Genomic DNA, 17,317 nt, shown 5'->3' with positions numbered 1-17,317 from the left:
CCGTTTATCACATATCCATCGCGATAAATCAAAATCATCTTTATTTTCCAAGTGTGTCCAAAAAACACACAAGGAATTTGTCTCTGGTAATAGGAGCCGCTCCAGTGCGACAACAGACAGTCAATTGACAGAGAACACTTTTGAGACATAAAGACATTGACAAAAAAAAAAAGTCACTGAGCAATAAAGGGTTGCTAGTTATCTGGTAATGCAGGTACTTTATTTATTTATTTTGGGGTTTTTTTGGGACAATTGTGCAAAAAGATGCAGAGTCCTCTAGCACTTAGAGCAATTCGAATGACTAATATTTCAATAGTCCGGTGCAATGACTATTGTGCAAAGGTTGCCGAGACTTCAAGCGAGTGAATGTTGATTGTGAGAGCGAATGTTGATTGTGCAAATGTTGCAGATACTCCTCAGTCAGTTTGCAAATGGAGCAGATGCCACGGAGATTCTCTATCGGTATTCGCACACAATTTTTGAGGCAATGGCCAATACTATTGTGACTGTATCTAAAAAGCCAAGCAAAACGCATAAACTAATCCACAAAAATTTAATGTGATGCAGGAGAACACGTCATTCATTGACACTAAGAGGATGGGCATCATTAAGAAGAAAGTGAGGAAGCTGGAAGACCAGCTGCCGTATGAGTCTCGAAGGTGAGACATTTTATCCTTTTGGCGGTGTTGTACATCACGGAACTCAGGGGGAAAAAAAATGAATAATGACTTTCCGCCCCCTCTCGCCCGGCAGACTGTGGAGAGACGTGACGCTCAACCTGAAGCTCAAAGACATCGATGCTGCAACGGAAGCCAAGCATCGACTGGAGGAGAAGCAGAGAGTGGAAGCCAGGGAGAGGAAGGAGAACGAGCAGCAGTGGGAGACCAGGGTGAGCCTAACGGATGTTGTAAAGCAAAAGTGGTACAGATGGTAACAGAGATGGGTGTTTGACTACATTTCGTTATTCAGTATGGGAAAACTTTTACCAATTGATTCAGTCGCCATTTTGTATGCCAGTATTGACATTTTAGGTTCACCTTGAAATTTCACCCGAAAACATAATATATCCCTAACTTTTTGTGAATAGTGTGCTGTAGATATAGCTCATATTGACATAGCTGACATTTGTTTTCCTTTTTTACACTGCAAACTATCTGCGACTCAAAGAACAGTCGCACTCAATATCCTCATCCACGATTACAATGTGTTGTTTCTCTGTGTCTACAGCTATTCCACGAAGACGGGGAGTGCTGGGTGTACGACGAGCCTCTATTAAAGAGACTAGCCTCTCCTCGACCTTGAGAGGAGCGACCCATGCATACATTCCCCCTTCCTGCCCCCGCACTACATGCATTAAGATTGAACGCACACTGCAGAGTCTTCATAAGAACTCTTTCGCAAAGACCACTTGTTTGCCGAGCCTTGGACTGACTGACCGCCGACGGCATTGTGTACGCAGCTTTGCCTCTGACTGTACAATGATGGAAACGAATGATATTAAATAGAAAGCACCTAAGAAGTACCAAGACAATTAGTAACGCTTTACTCCTTAACAGTGCGGCCGCCAGTTCTCAGCAGCACTCTGCCGCTGCCAGGCCTCTCCCTTCATCAAGGGTGTTGAAATTGAATAATAATAACCTTTTCACATGTAAAACAGCGCTTGACATCTCAGGGAATCTGGTGACCGAAGAAAGAGAGCCCCCCTCCAAGAGTCTGGTAGCCTTATGATTATGATGATGATGAAGGTGGTGGTGTTGGTAGAATGGATTAACTAGGCGGGGGAGACATTCTCCGCTTGCCTGCAACTAGTTATAACTTGTTCATATATAAATATAGATATACATATGATGCATATATTCTTTTTTAAAAAATTCTTTCTGGCAATAGTGTAAAATATTTGACCATAATGAAATTTTAAGGAAGCATCCAATGATCACGTTTGATTTTCTGCTCTCATTTCAAGTTAGTTTGGTCCTTTTCTTCATTGTAGGACACAGGTGAGGTCCACAAAAGCCATAGTATCTGAACACACTGATGGAAATATATTTATGCAATCTAAAGGTTATCAACAATGCTTGTCAAAGATGAAAAGACCGAACAATCCAATGAACTTGTATTCTATGTAACCTGAATGCATATATGAACAAATGACTGTCAATATGGCTTTTTGTTCTTCCGGACCGCTTTGTCCATAATTACGGTTTTCAGTTTTTCGTGCCCATACGCATCTCATTGCTGAGGGGAGGACGTTGTAAACAACCCACAAAAAATGATAGGAACATTGCGCCTGTCTTTATTTTTGCAGGGCTGCTATGGTTCTTTTTTAGGTTCCATCCCTCCCCAATATTGGCAACAACACTGAGGGATATTGTACTCTTCACCTTAAATTTTGTTGTTCCAAAATGTTCAACATTCCTTTTATTTACAGTGACATAGATGCTGGATAAAAATGCAATGGATGAGACACAATAATAAACAAGTTCCACATGAAAATGCCAAAGAACATCTGTTTTTGTAATCTTGTATGTAAACCTGGTTCTTTCATTTTGGGGTTAAGGATTTAATTCACTACAATGATAATCCACATGGAGCCGTTTGATTACAGCCTCTGAAGTGGAATATTACACAAATATACACTACCAATAAAAATAATGGGCTTTGCGGTGAAAGTTTGGCATTAACCTAACTTATGTTGCATTTGGGGGCACTTGTTCTTTAAGCCTGTAGTTCTTAAAATGGTGTCTCACATTTGCATTAATTTATACATGCTTGACCAGGGGATGTATCTCAGTAGTAGAGTAGATGATTTGCATGCTATGAGGCCCTGGGTTTAACCCCTGGTATCTCCATTTTGTTCTTTTTTTGACTAAAAAGTTCAGACGAGCTGCTATTGAAGGCATTGAACCTTTTTTTGTTTTGTCAAATTGTCCTTCAAAAACAATGCATAAGATGCAATGCAGAGCTGACACCTAAGCTATATGTAGCTCAGAGTCCATTGGGTGGAATCGCCAGTTTATTTCTTGGGAAGTCGTATTAATGACTAATTTAGTCAAACACGTCTGCTTTACAATTGAGAGGTCCCGGGTTTCAATCGCTGCTCAGATCCTTCTGTGTGCAATATGAATGTTATCCCTGTGCTTGTGTGTTTTCTACATGTACTCTGGCTTCTGCCCACATTCCAGAAACATGCTTCTAAAGTTAATAATTATCTGAAGACTATATCAGGGGTGTCCAAACTTTTTCAAATCTTAGGGCTACAGACAGTAAAAATTGAAGGATGCAAGGGGACACCCTGTCATTAATCACTAAAACCCATACATCAACCAAATAGGTAAGATTTGAGGGGGAACTACTATGCTACAGCTTTCGGTAAAAGGTGATAAGGCAAAAACTTTTGGATTTGAAGATTTTAGGTCCAATTCCACAAAATCCTCCCCTGCACTACACACAACATGCCAGGTGGTTGTCGTGGCCGAGTGGTTAAGGCGATGGACTAGAAATCCATTGGGGTCTCCCCGCGCAGGTTCGAATCCTGCCGACAACGAAGATGTGTTTTATGTGTCCGAGGGTGCTATTATGTACAACACGACAAGACATTTTCATCAGTAAATGCGTCTTTGGTCTTAGACTTTGGAAATTGTGTCCCGTGGTCATGCAACCATGCAGACAGAAGCGTCAAAGTAGGTCAATTTACGTGTAGTTTGTAGTTTGACTTTGAATAGGTGATAGGACAAGCACCTTTGCAGCTGCGTGCCTACGGCGTGAGGACGGCAAGAAAGCTAAAAGAAAAAGGATGACGGCACTTTGTGCTGTATACGGTTATACGCAACGCTGTACAATTACGACAAGGGAATATTTTGTTGATTTATCAAATAAAATTTCTGTATGGCACAGGCTTTGGCAATAAAAAAAAAAAAGTAAATCTCGTGAAAATCGCTTGAGAATTGACCGAGTTATGGCTTAATATCAATGTTGTCTTTAATGGGAACGTCGACCTTTCCAACATGGCCACCACGTATGCACATAGGATAACCGGGCTGCTACAGCACGCTGGCGTATCTACTCCAAATATCTATGGGTTGACTGACTAAAGGTGGAAGAAATTGTCAGAGCACTTTCGATGTTTTTGATAGCTTTGTTAGAAAAATAAATAAAAAATATCCGCTTGTACTTTGTGTTAAAGCAGTCATTGTCAACGGGTTGGTCAACTAAGGACCCAAACCTGAGTCGCGGACCCATTTTTGTACGTGTAGTTGTCATGGATACATTTTAGTATTTCTAAATTTATTGCAAATTGCATTTTGGGGGCGGGGGGTATAAAATTATGACTATAGTCACAAAGAGTTTGCCAAATGTCGCAACGAAAGTACTCAATTGGCCGCTGACATCTTCCCATCATCCCGTGCGGCAGAGCGCGACTCTGAGTATAAAAGGGTCATCCGCCCTTCGTTCGGTCTCGTTCCTCGCTTGGCTTGGGTAAGTGAGCTTGTCCAAGTCCACCTTCTGATCTAGAATGCCCATTGTCGTCAAGTTGCTCGTGTTATCGGCATTCTTAATCATTTGTGGTACTTCTGTTCGGCTAATTTGAGTTGTTTTATTTAGAACAAGTTCTAAATTGTGAACGTGGCGTATTTTGCGAGGCCTACGCCACGTGCCTTGTGCAAATGTAACTTGTCATCGCTTTGAAACTTTTTTTGTACAAACTTATTGACTATGACTTTGTTTTACTTCGTCCCATTGCTATGTGATGATTAGCTGTTGGTAGGGACATCTGAATCGATGTGAAGAAACGCCAACTATCCTGACAGCATGGGCACAGGCGCGTGTAAAGCTAGCACTTAGCTTCGTGTTAGCCTTTTTGCTAATGTTAGCATTTGTTTGAAGTCTATTTCTTATCTCATAAGGGGTTTCTTTTCCCAGTTTGAAGTCTTCCGAGATGCCGGAAACTACTAAAGTTACCCGTAAGTGGCTTATTTTTCTAACGCATAAGTTCGACGAGTTTCAGTCTGTGATGTATTTTAAATGTAAGAGTAGTGGACAGAAGTGATTTCTGACAAATGTTACACTGAGACTTAATTTCAAATTAAAATATAAACTACATCACTTTCGTGACTCGCTTTGCTAAACTGTGGTTTATTTGCAGGTTTTGGGCTACCACAAAGACTACTGGAGTTATTTAATATGGTCAGTATTTATTTTACTTGTGCTCTTAAGCTTCTCTAAGGTGGGCTGTGTGAATAAAGTTTTGAGGGGTGGGCAAACGTTTGGCTCAAGGGCTGAATCTGAGTTTTAAATGGGTCAGTGGGCCACGTAATATCTAACTGGTAAATGTTAATTTATTTTAAGAACGGTTAACACCCGGTTCACAAAACGCTGCGTTATAAAAAACACTAAAATGCAAATGAAATCCAGTAATGCACAATTTTTTAAAATAGCCAATTTAGCGATGTGATCTTAATTCTCATTGTAATTCTATAGTAGTCTGAGAATTTTTTTTTTGACCATTTGGCACTCAAACTTTGCAGTCAAATCTTTGCTCCTTGAAATGCCAGTCTGTTCTAGCCTAACAAAGGTGTCAACAAAATGTAGTGTTGAAATGGCATGCTATACTTTATATTGTACTTAATGAAAATGTACGTTTTAGTTTTTACATGATTTCATGCTATAGTTCTATGGGCCTCATTGTTATATGCGCCTTGGCTGGTAGGGGGCAGTATACATTAATACACTGGTGTAATGTGAACCACAGAAGCAGCCATGTTCAGTTTGTTGTCTAGTGTTAAGATGGTGGACCCCATAAGGCAAAGTTAAATGATTGTTAAAATCAGGAAATTCTATTTTAGCTTTATAGTAAACTTCAACTGCGATTAGAACAATTCCTTGGTAAAGGGCACCTCAACATTCGCCAGACTAATAGCTCTCCAACAACTGTTTGCCATCTTCACAACGGCTGCTGCTGGCCTTTAACAATGACTTACAGGTGGACTACTGCCCAATAGGCCTGTCACAGTAACAATTTTTACTACATTATCATGATGACTTTTTAATGCCTCTGAAATCATGAAAAATAATTTTTGCAAATTTTCCCTGCCCTTAGTTTTTTTTTTTTTACTTTTAAATCATTGATTATGATTTCCTTAGTGTTGCTCCAAATTGTTTATCTTTGGTCTATGGCATGGATCCTGTGGGTCTGAAATAAAAAGCGCTGCAAGACTAGTCTTTACATTTGAGCCTTCTGTTCTGATTATAATTAGTTTAGAAGCCCAAACTGAATATAAATGCTCCTTATATAAACCTCAAAATAAACAGGCCAAATCTAAATGGAATTTCATTCGGTTTCTCTGGGGTGGAATATTCCGTTTACCAAACCAATCAAGTAAATTTTCACCGTTGGTTACTCAAGAATAGTCGGGGCGGGGAAAAGCGTTCTGAGTGCGCGTCGTCTAGCCATAAATGCACAGTGATGTAATTTACGCACATCTTAAGTATGGAGTTTATGACGGAGAGAGTGTTTAATAAAGCATTTTTTTTTACTTATAAAAACAATCCCAACTACTGTGCTGAATAAACAGATCTTGATAAATGATGTGATCATGAAGTGCACGTCACACGGCTGTTCTGATTAAATTCATTTTATTTAGCGAATGGTAAGTCAATGTAATTTAAAACTGCCCCATAAAGTTAGATGGACAATTGTATTACTTGCGGTAAATTGTGAGAAATTAAGAGTTCATTTGTGGTTTTGGGCTTAAAGTTCTAAATTAATGCACCAGATAAACTTGTCACAGTAAGTTTCCAGTGGGCCATATGTAGCCGTACTTTGCCTGCCCCGGGGTTCAGAGGCGCACAAGCAACACACCAGAGAAGCATTTGTCCATTTTTGTTGCCGTGATGACATACATTTGCTACTCTTGACAAACTGGATGACGATAAAAACAACCCACCAAGTTGAAATCTGAGGCACGGACAAACGATTGCTTTTGCAATGATTATGAAAAAGGATTCTGTACAATGTTTCTTGTTTTCTGCAGATCCACTTGGCACTTGAATCACCTACTTGACTGCCAGAAAAGGTAACCCATTTTAAGTTGGAGTAATGTGTTAAAGGAATCTGTTGATGATGATTTAAAGAAATAATGGGAATCTCTCTGAGAAAGAGTGAAAGATTAATTTGATCTGATACAGTGCTTTAATTTGTTACTTTTCCTGCCATCTGCTGCCTTGTGCTTGAACTCTTGTCATTTTCATATTGTCATTGCAGGCATTTCCTGTCCTTATGCAGGTAAGCCTTTAGTGTATTCCAAATGACCTTAAGACTAGCTGCCTAAAGTGATGACTGCATAGTTCAGCGGATACTCTGTGAAGATTGATGCTTTCGCTCCTATCTGACATGTTGGCCCTTGCAGCCTCTAAGCCGCAAACAACCAAGAGTAGGTTTTAATTGGTTTTCCCTTTCTTTAAGGTCAAAGGGCAGCATGGCACAAGCAGGTATGTTGACTTGTGTATTTATTCAGCTACTATATTCAACACAATGATGACTGCATAGTTCAGCGGATGCTCTGTGAAGATTGATTATTTCGCTCCTATCTGACATGTTGACCAGTGTGACCTCTGGCACAAACTACCAAGAGGTAGGCTTTAATTAAATTTGTTTTTTTTTTTCGTAGGTGAAAGAGCAGCATGGCACACGATGGTACATTGATTTGCATATTTATCTACTTGACACAATGACTGCATAGTTCAGTGGATCATCTGGGATGTATTTATTTTTATTTATTTTTTGCTCCTATCGGACTTGAGAAATTTAACTTTCATATATAGTAGTACACTGTTAAACTGTTACTCCTTTATCCAGATTTCATGAACCCTGTGTTGGAAGAATGGAACAATCACTTCTTGATTATGGTATGTTGAATAAAACTTCATATCAAAGGCCCTATTCAAAACCTGACAAACACATTTTGGGTGATCAAGAACATTAATGCACCAGTCCAAATAGTATTAAGAGATTTGAATTTCCTCAGAAATCTGGAACAGTGTAGCTAATGTGTAGAACTGTTGGACCCCAAGGTTTTACACACTTGACTTGAAGTAAATTAAAGATGTATGGTCTGAAATATTAATTTGTACCAGCTTTAACCCTCCTGAAAAGTATGCTGACAAAAGGCAGTGCTCAATTTTTATGCAAACACCACCAAAAACATGGTTCTCAAAGTACCACAATGCAGTTGTGAGGTAGGCTCAAGTGTTCATTGAAAATTGGGTGGTTTTGAAATTTGTTAGCTACTGTAACATAGTTTGAAAATTAAAACTGCACGTGGTTTTTACCTATTGAAGTAATTTATTTAAAATGAATTGCATGCACTTAATTTTGCCTAAAATCTTCAGATTTATAAATTACAAAATAAGTGTACTGGACTAAAAGAAAAAGCCCCAGAAACATGAAGTTTGGACATTTAATTTAAGAATTGTTTAATGTACCATGTTGCTAATTATAGGTTTTTAATCTTTAAAGGCAGTCAGGTGACATGAACTGATGTAATCTATTAACGTCTTCACAACAGTTTGGCAATGGTTAAATGCACATGTAACAGATAAATTCATGTAATGTGAGACAGTCCAGTTTGTGCACTTTACAAGTGGAAAAGAGGTTTGTCACCCAAGAGCATTGCTGGTTGTGAATGGGGGCCTAATCTGTCAGGTGTGATGAATGTGAATCAGGTCTCTGATCCAGTTGAGGATATGAATACATTTCTGATCCTGATTGTGGTGTAATGTTAAATGCTCATTTAAAAAAAAAAAAAGAAAAGTCTAATTCAATCTTCTGGTGCAGGTTGCCAAGAAAGCGGGAGTCTGTGGAAAATATCACGTTAGGTAAGGTTGAATTTTGATGCCTTTGTTTCTCAGCTGACCTGTGATGATAAAATGCTGCTGACAATTACAACATGGAGTCATTAGCTCTAGCTGAAAGGTCAGCTTGCTGATGTCCTTTGGAATACTTGGGTGTGTGTTGACTGAATACTGTTCTAATCCCTCAGGAGGTAGCCCTACCCCTCCATGTAGGTGCCACCAGCAAACATGGTTGAGTTGAAGGTGAGCAAGTAACCAGTCATTTATAAATGTGGCCAAGGGTTCAGTGATGTCCCAACAAATGTCTGACCTGAATTAAAATGTGGAAAATGTCTGTTGCTGAGTGACCCTACTTGTATGCTAAGAGCAAAACTACTACTCGCACATAATAAGACTTCTTCCACCCCTGTCTGCAGCATAACTGGATATTACCTGGCTGACCTTGGTATGTTTCCTTTTAATCAATCCTGATTTTCCTAATACAGCAGACCACTGCACATGATGAAGAGATTCTGCCAAATGAACTCTGATTATAATCAATACCGTTCCATCTTTTCTGACCTTGTGACCAGCAAACAGCTTTGTTTTTTAAATGTTAAATGCATGTTGGCAAATCATGTTTTTATATTCCTCCAGGTATTAAAGCAGAAGAGTGCCCATGCTGGACGGACTTAAGTGGATCTTAGTTGCCAGACCATATATATTTTTCCACTACTGACAGGCTATGCCAGGGAAATTCCACTCGTGTGTACTTTGTTGTACAGCACGGATGGTAACCACATCACACATGCAGGCATGGCAGGAGATGCTGAGTGAAAGAGGTGCTCTGCACTAGAGGTGGTGGAGGCGATGCTTTGCTCAAGGACACATCAACAATGCCAACAAAGCAGACTATCATATTGTCACCTTGTTGCCATTTGTCTTTGGTAGGACTTGATGTTAGAGTATGAGTTTTATTTAAAATAATTAGAATTGTACTTTTCTTTACACTTGAATTTGAATCTGTATCAAAATTTTACAGCTTTGATTGTGTTGAACATTAAAGGTGAATGTACACTTATGTGACAATGCAGGGGTGTCCGTTACAGCCAACCCACTCACTGATCATGAACCAGTAAACCGCTGAGGCCAAAGTGAAAGTTTTTTTTGAAGTTTACCTTGTATGAGCTGAATAAAAGTGTTTTAAACGTCGAATTTTTGTCTTTCTTTCATGCATGCAATCTGGTAGGGCCACTGCTTCTAAACATTGAATTTGAGTTCAAATCTAAAATGGCAAGCCAAATTTGGCGTATACACTAAGGCTAAAAATCTGGGCGATGGGAGTTGAAAGTCCCAAAATGTCTCCCACTAAAAGTACAATGTGTCAAGGAATTGCGCGACATTAGTACTTTGTACGGTCCTTTATTACAAGGTACACAATCTTACGACGTCAACTAACGTCTAGTGGGTTGTAGGCGGGCCGCGCTTCGTCGTCGCAGCTATTTCCGGTCTTTAAATGGAGCGCACCTCTCCCGCGTTGGTGTTAGCCGAGCAGCGAGCTAACTGATGGCACGTCCTCATTAGAAGCAGCCTTTGGTAGTATCGGGAGCGTCACCGACCTCTTCCCTCATGTTTGCCCGCTTCGTGTCGCCGCTTCTGCCGCTACTGCTTCTGGCCGCACCAGCACCCGCTCACTTCTTCCAGCTGGGCACGCTGTCCAACGTGTCCTCGTACTACTTTAACTACATTTACTGCAACATTTGGGAGAGCGAGTGTCAGCCCCACCAGGACGATGCGACGCAGCAAGGTAAGAACTGGGGCGAGAGGGGGAAAAAAAACAAAAAACGGTTTGTTCCATAATGACTTGACACGTGTCTTGCGTGGATGTGGACAGTTCCTGCGAGGGCCATTTGGGCCGCTTTTGTCCAGGACTACACGAACCTGCTGTACCGCTGGTACTGCAGCCTGGGTCAGTGCTGCGAGACCGGAGACTGCAGGGTGACAAACAACATCACTGGTACGCCGCCACAATTTCGAAGCCGTCGTATGTTAATTAAAAGCAATGGTGTGTCGTCATTCTTTACCGGTCAGGTTCAATGTTGCTTGTAGTCTAGTTAAAACTGGGGGTCCTCGGTTTACGACATGGTTACGAACGGCAAACCAATGACTAATATGCACAGCAGCGTATGAAGAATACGTCGATGCCACGCTCAGTTACCGCCGTCGTGTTTGCCGCGGTGCTGCTTATGTGCCCTTGTGAATGTATGTATATACGTATAAAAGTGGATGTGTGTGTATATATACACACACTGCCGTGAAAAGGTATTGGCCCCTTCTCATTGTTATAGTTTTGCTGTTTCCTCCACTTTGTTTAACATCATCAAACAAATGTAAATATCAAGACAAAATGACCCAAGTGAACTGTTTTTAAATGGTGATTTCATTTATTGAGGAAAAAAAACGATTCAAAGTTACCTGGCCCTGTGTGAAAAAGTAATACCCCCTCTAAACCTAGGAACTGATGGGGGCATCCTCAGCAGCAACAACTGAAATCAAGCGTTTTCTTTAATTGGCACTGAGTCTTTCACATCTCTGTGGAGATGTTTTGGCCCACTCTTCCGGAGGGATTTCAAGCATAAACGGCCTTTTTAAAGTCCTGCCACTGCATTTCAGTTTGATTCAATTCTGGACTTTGACTGGGCCACTCCAAAACCTTCATTTAGTTTTTTTTAAGCCATTCAGAAATTGACTTGCTGGTGTGCTATGGATCATTATCCTGCTGCAAAACCCAAGTGTGCTTCAGTTTAAGGTCATAAACTGATGGCTGAACATTCTCCTGTGGGATTTTCAGTTAAAGAGCAGAATTCATGGTTCCATCAATCACAGAAAATTGTCCAGGTCCTGAAGGAAATTAAGACAACCGGCAAAACGAGGACAAATTATTATTCTGCCTATAGCCCTCATATTACGTAATCTGTGCTACTTCCAGTTTCTCTTGATTGGTGTTGATCACATCCCTTTTTGTAGGTTTGGCCAAAGACCTTCAGAGCAAGCTACACGGGCAGCACTTGGCCCAGTCTGTGGTTCTAAAAGCAATCCAGGGTTTCATCAACAACCCCGAGTCCAACAAGCCCCTGACGCTCTCCTTCCACGGCTGGTCGGGCACTGGGAAGAACTTTGTGGCCCGGATGGTGGCAGATAACCTTTATCGCGACGGGGTGAAGAGCGAGTGCGTCCGGCTGTTCATCGCTCCGTTCCACTTTCACCATGCTAGGATGGTGGACACGTACAAGGTGAGACGCAAGAGGTGAGGACGTGCCGGTCAAGTCCTTGCTCAGTTCGATATTACATCGAAGTTGAACGATAACACAACGGACAGGAAGTCATCCAAATCAAACACAGAAGCTTTTTTGGAAGCTGGCGTCAGCCCAGCTGGGCCACAACCGCCGTGATCTTGATTCAGTGTGCACAAATGTTACACAATCGCTGTGTTACATTTCAGAAGGATACTGGATCACTATTACTACGAAGGTGAAGTGGAAAGTCCAAACTCAAACGAGCTTTTGTATTGCGCTCTCACTCGTAAGGATCATGATTCTGTAGCTTTTAATCCAAATGGCGTTTAACACTCATGTCAATACAGTGCAACTTTAAAGGTTGAACGCACTTCAGGAGTGCTTGTGGGGTTCCGATTTGTTTTCACATTTTAATAATGGAATGCTGTGTTACGACATCTTCCTCACATTTTCCTCACACATCTCCGCTTTGGCCACTGTCTCTGGTTTCATCCCACAGTCAAAAACATTGAAGACCAAATTACCCATCGGGGTGGATGTGAGTGAATGCTTGTTCTTTTTGTGCCCTGCGATTGACTGGCGACCAGTTCAGGGTGCACCCCATCTCCTGCCCAAAGTCACCTCCGATAGGCTCCAGCTCCCCTAAGACCCTAATGAGGACAGCCACTATAGAAAATGGATGGATGCAAGACATCAAGCAATGTTAGTCATGTAACAAATGAATTTGTTGTACTCTCCAGGGTCAGCTGAAAGAGGCAATCCGGGACACGGTCCTGCGATGTTCCCAGACGCTCTTCATCTTCGACGAAGCCGAGAAGCTGCACCCGGGCCTCATCGACGCCATCAAGCCGTACATGGCCCACTACGACAACGTGGATGGGGTCAACTACCGCAAGGCCATCTTCCTCTTCCTCAGGTCGGATCGCATTCCGGCTTCACTGGGATTACATTATCACAAGAGTCCTGTAGTCCTTTTGTTGCATTATTTTAGTTAACTAAAATGTATTTCAGATCTACAACAAATCCAGTGTTTTTTTTTTAAATATATATTTCTTCATCTCATTAGCACTGCTAACCAACAAACATGACCTAATTGATGGATATAATAATAAAATAGTAATCTATGTTAAGGTACAACTCTATAGACAATTTTTTTTTACATAGGAAGTAATGGAAGGAGACAGTCTGTTCATAAAACCTTTATTAACTTGTGTTAAGTAATACTTCGTCAGCCTAATAACATTCGCCCAGGTCATTTTTTAAGTTACTGTCACAATATTAATGAAAATACCAATGTGCGTTCCAAAGATGTGTTTTCTTTTTGTCATATGTCAGTACTGGCATTAATCTAGAACGCTAATCCTGTTTTCTTTGTACCCGGCAGTAATATTGGAGGAGCAACAATCAACGACGTTGCGTTGGACTTTTGGCACTCAGGTCAGAACCGAGAGGACATCGGGATGGAGGATCTGGAACACCGATTACGAGCGGAAACAATGGAGGCTCATGGTAAGCAGAAACCCTTCTGTTGAGCGACTGTCACTTGTTATTAGGGCTCGAGCGCCGGACGGTACAAAGAACCTCTTAGAAACGCCGTATTTATGAATGATTTCCCTTTTTGGGGGCCTCAAGATGCCCGAAAAACACTCACATTTTTGCAAGTGAGTTTACAGTGGATAAAAAAAAAAGTATTCAACACGTCACCATTTTTCTCACTAAATATACTTCCAAAGATGCTATTGACCTGAAAATTTCACGTGTGTGTGTGTGTGTATCTATATATGTATACCTATATATATATATATATATACACACACACACACTTGTATACAGACACTACTTTTATTGAGCATTATTATTTCAGTGTATAGTGAAATAATGACAGGGTCTCAGTTTACTCACAAATTTACTTAGTGTGAATTCTGGGCCTGTTTCGTTGAACACAAAGCTGAGGAAGCCATTTTGTTGCACAGGTACATCTCAATAAATTAGAATATGGTACAAATGTCGATTTCAGTACTCACATATTACAGATTCATTAAACACTGGAAAAAGTACTTTTCAGAGGGCAAATTCCTGTCTAATTTCTACATTAAAAATCATTTAAATGTTTTCTTGATTGTTGGTTATGTAATATTCTAGTTTCTAGAGATGGCAAATTTTGGGTTTTCATTTGCAGTAAGCATTAAGCTGTAAGCTTTAATAATCAAAATTATACATATATATTTTAAGACATCATGAAATATTTGTGTGAACTGCATCTGTATAATATACAGTAAGTTTCACTTTTTGAATTGAATTACCTAACTAAATTAATCTTTTCGCACTATTCTGATTTAGTGAGATGTACCTGTCTAACTAGCAACAGGTGGAAATCCAGGTTAATTGTATCTTCTGCCATATAGTAGAAGAGCATTTAATTGTTCTGTCACTATACTGTAAATAGATGAAGAAAGATATGTTAATTGTCACAAATAAATACATTTTGCACCAAAAAGGGGTATTGGGTAATTTTCTAAGGCATCAAAAATGTGATGATTTCGAAGATGTTGTCGTTATTGGAAGAATAATTTTTGGACCTTATTTCCATCTGTTTCCAGGCGGTTTTGCCAAGAGCGAGCTTATGTCTGGCCACCTGATTGACTTCTTCGTGCCCTTCCTACCTCTGGAGTACCGTCACGTCAAGCTATGCGCGAAGGACGCCTTCGCCGCACGAGGCCTGGAGACGGACGAGGCCACGCTGGATGAGGTGGCCAAGGCCATGCTGTACATACCCAAGGAGGAGAGACTGTTCTCGGCCCAGGGGTGTAAGTCCATCCCCCAGCGGATCAACTTCTTTCTTCCTTAGAAGAAACGAGGGACGCCTGGAGGAGGTGTGGGGTTCACTCCCTTACAGGTGCAAAACACAACATGTGTCTGTCCAGGTCACTTGCGCAAGGTTGGACAACAAGAGCACTTCCTGTGTGAGCGGAAAGAAAAAAGTGCCGTCGCACATCAGTGGTGCGGCGGTGGAGGAGGACGTGCTGCCTTGTCGCAGCTTCTCGCTTGAGATGAAGAACACCACGTGGTTAACGACAGTGGGGGAAATAATTATATATATTAGAAGTTTGTTCACTTCAGAAATGAGGAAGTCTCATTTACACAGAGGTGGAAAAAAGTACTCAAAAAAAAAAAAAAAAAAAATACTTCTGTAGAAGTACAGCTGCAGTGGTGCCTTGAGATACGAGTTTTATTATCCTCCTCCTTAATTACCACAATCTCAAAATACACGTATCTTAAATAATATTTTGCCATTGAAATGGATGGAAATGCAAGTAATCTGTCTCAGCACAGCCCCCCCAAAAAAACGTTCATAGCTCAAATTTTTGCTCCTATTGCAAGACAAAATATCAGCCAAGCGACGGCTCGTATCTTGAAAAACGTGTAAGTCAAGCACTGGTATCTCAAGGCACCATTGCTTGTGTAAAAAACAAAAACACTGTTAAAAGTAAAATAACTTACTTAAATCCTTCAGTAAGTTATAAAGTGCAGTCTGAATATATATACATATATATATATATATATATATATTTTTTTTTTTTCTTCTGTCAATTATATACAATACAATACCTGTTTTGAAAACTGGCACAATGAAAAATTCAGTAAAAACCTCTGCACACGAAATATTTTTCACTTATATTAACTTATGTCGTCAGAAGAACATAAATCATGGGACAAAATATTTAAAAAATGTGTTCCCAAAGCTTTGCTAAATTTGTGAACTGACTGACAAAAAAAAGCTAAATTAGCTTATGAAGACAACTGGGAAAATACACCGTACGTGTGTATGTTTTTGTTGTTGTTTTTTTTTTTACTCTTGAAAGTTAGTGTTTTTTTTAGGCTGGCACATAACAGTGTGTTTACCATGAATTATTGTTTATTTTGAATTCTTATTGTGACTGTGAGGATGGTGTTCTTTGCGTCATCTCACATTTTTCCCCCATCCTCCAAATACAGGTTGAGTTGATGCCAAACAGCTCATTTGATTTCCTCTGACCTCAGCACTTTGTTAAAAGCCTTCGCTGAGTCATTTAGATGTTCACCGGCTAACTTAAAGCGCTCTTGTACGTGTGCTTTTTTGAGCAGGGGGGGACCTTCTTGGTGCCTTTTTGTAGGTGATTTCATTTTTTGCATTTTTGGATGATACTGTGTCATATACCGTCATAAATAAACCATAGATTTGCACTGTTAATTTCTTTGTTAGGGAGAAAAACTTACAAATTCAGCAGGGGATTAAATAATTATTTCCTCCACTGTGTGTAGTGTGCAAAAGTGTTGGGAAACCTTTGGCTTTGTTGTAATGCTTTTCTCACCACACATTGTGACATTGTATAAGTAAATACTCGTAAGATAGATACAAATTATACTAAACCAATTTCCCTGGAATGTACAGTTTGGTAAGAGTTGGATACGTTGTTTTATTTTAATTATTAAGTCACAAGCACTACCCAAGACTTTTGAACAGTGGTACAATGTCCAGCCAGCCCCCACGCACTTTTATGTTGCACTATTTACTCTCTTGAAACGTGGGCACGATTTAAGCATTATGACTGTACGTATTGCTTTCTTTGACTACTCATTTAACATGCATAATGTTGTTGGTGAAGTGGAGCAAGTGGCCTGCAGGGTTAAATGACCTTCGGTGTTTAAAGCAACTAAAAGGAACTCAATTGTTACCATGTAGGCAATATGAGAGACATGGTGTTGAAAAGCAATTACTGGACTATAATATGTTGTCAGGATTTGTTTGAAAGATTATTTAAAAGTAGCTGCACAACCACGACCCTGAGTGAGGCTGTAGAAAATGGATGGATGGATGGATGGATGGATGGATACTTTTTAATCACTGAGTTGAAAGGAATGCTACCACGTCATGGTTTTTGTGTATTTTTGAGCACTTAGCATTTGGTCATTGTTTTTATTGTCACGTGATTTTGCTCTTTGAATTTTTAAATTTCACATATCAATATGAAAAATTAAAAAGATTAAAACCCCAATTCTGTTTTATTTTTTTAATTCATCTTCAAACCCAATACGAATAATACATGTGCAGTGCTATGTCATAATAAAGTGATAATTGTGGTCACAAATAACATGCTCGAGGTTTTGATAGCCTGAGACTTGTTTAAATTGGAAACAGTATTGTGTACTAT

The 17,317-nt window shown here is 40.1% G+C and overlaps 2 protein-coding genes, 1 long non-coding RNA gene and 5 other non-coding genes across 15 annotated transcripts in view; all 8 read left to right on the top strand.

The window, feature by feature from the left end:
- Positions 1-2,493, top strand: part of osbpl9 (oxysterol binding protein-like 9) — a 49,776-nt gene extending 47,283 nt beyond the window's left edge. For all 7 annotated transcript variants that reach the window (XM_061778728.1, XM_061778727.1, XM_061778733.1 and 4 more), the window contains 3 exons: positions 568-659; positions 754-889; positions 1,228-2,493. In XM_061778728.1, the coding sequence (XP_061634712.1) occupies positions 568-659; positions 754-889; positions 1,228-1,302 (303 nt within the window). In that variant the 3' untranslated portion in view covers positions 1,303-2,493. The remainder of the gene's footprint in view (positions 1-567; positions 660-753; positions 890-1,227) is intronic.
- Positions 2,494-3,462: 969 nt separating this feature from the next.
- On the top strand, positions 3,463-3,544 carry trnas-aga (transfer RNA serine (anticodon AGA)). Its single transcript has one exon. It is a non-coding gene; the product is annotated as a tRNA-Ser (tRNA).
- Positions 3,545-4,411: 867 nt separating this feature from the next.
- On the top strand, positions 4,412-10,044 carry LOC133481040 (uncharacterized). Of its 2 annotated transcripts, none has more exons than XR_009789436.1 (12): positions 4,412-4,476; positions 4,921-4,961; positions 5,144-5,184; positions 7,032-7,073; positions 7,262-7,282; positions 7,463-7,488; positions 7,668-7,693; positions 7,856-7,905; positions 8,834-8,874; positions 9,039-9,093; positions 9,267-9,295; positions 9,487-10,044. It is a non-coding gene; the product is annotated as an uncharacterized LOC133481040 (long non-coding RNA). The 2 variants fall into 2 exon arrangements; XR_009789437.1 differs by having other exon boundaries at positions 4,462-4,476; positions 4,905-4,961.
- LOC133481473 (small nucleolar RNA SNORD74) lies at positions 4,734-4,814 on the top strand. Its single transcript, XR_009789584.1, has one exon. It is a non-coding gene; the product is annotated as a small nucleolar RNA SNORD74 (small nucleolar RNA).
- On the top strand, positions 5,004-5,073 carry LOC133481476 (small nucleolar RNA SNORD75). The gene has a single exon (XR_009789586.1). It is a non-coding gene; the product is annotated as a small nucleolar RNA SNORD75 (small nucleolar RNA).
- On the top strand, positions 7,110-7,187 carry LOC133481471 (small nucleolar RNA SNORD79). The gene has a single exon (XR_009789582.1). It is a non-coding gene; the product is annotated as a small nucleolar RNA SNORD79 (small nucleolar RNA).
- LOC133481474 (small nucleolar RNA snR60/Z15/Z230/Z193/J17) lies at positions 7,522-7,601 on the top strand. Its single transcript, XR_009789585.1, has one exon. It is a non-coding gene; the product is annotated as a small nucleolar RNA snR60/Z15/Z230/Z193/J17 (small nucleolar RNA).
- A 253-nt stretch (positions 10,045-10,297) lies between the features above and the next one.
- Positions 10,298-17,161, top strand: tor3a (torsin family 3, member A). The gene is made up of 6 exons (XM_061780332.1): positions 10,298-10,636; positions 10,724-10,846; positions 11,857-12,122; positions 12,866-13,041; positions 13,510-13,634; positions 14,726-17,161. The coding sequence occupies exons 1-6, from the start codon at positions 10,459-10,461 to the stop codon at positions 14,971-14,973; spliced, it is 1,116 nt and encodes a 371-aa protein (XP_061636316.1). The 5' UTR covers positions 10,298-10,458; the 3' UTR covers positions 14,974-17,161.
- Positions 17,162-17,317: the final 156 nt, after the last annotated feature.

The sequence above is a fragment of the Phyllopteryx taeniolatus genome, chromosome 7, assembly GCF_024500385.1.
Source record: "Phyllopteryx taeniolatus isolate TA_2022b chromosome 7, UOR_Ptae_1.2, whole genome shotgun sequence".
NCBI classification, from domain to species: domain Eukaryota; kingdom Metazoa; phylum Chordata; class Actinopteri; order Syngnathiformes; family Syngnathidae; genus Phyllopteryx; species Phyllopteryx taeniolatus.
Note: the sequence above shows the minus strand (reverse complement) of the source record. Positions and strands in the feature narration are given on the sequence as shown.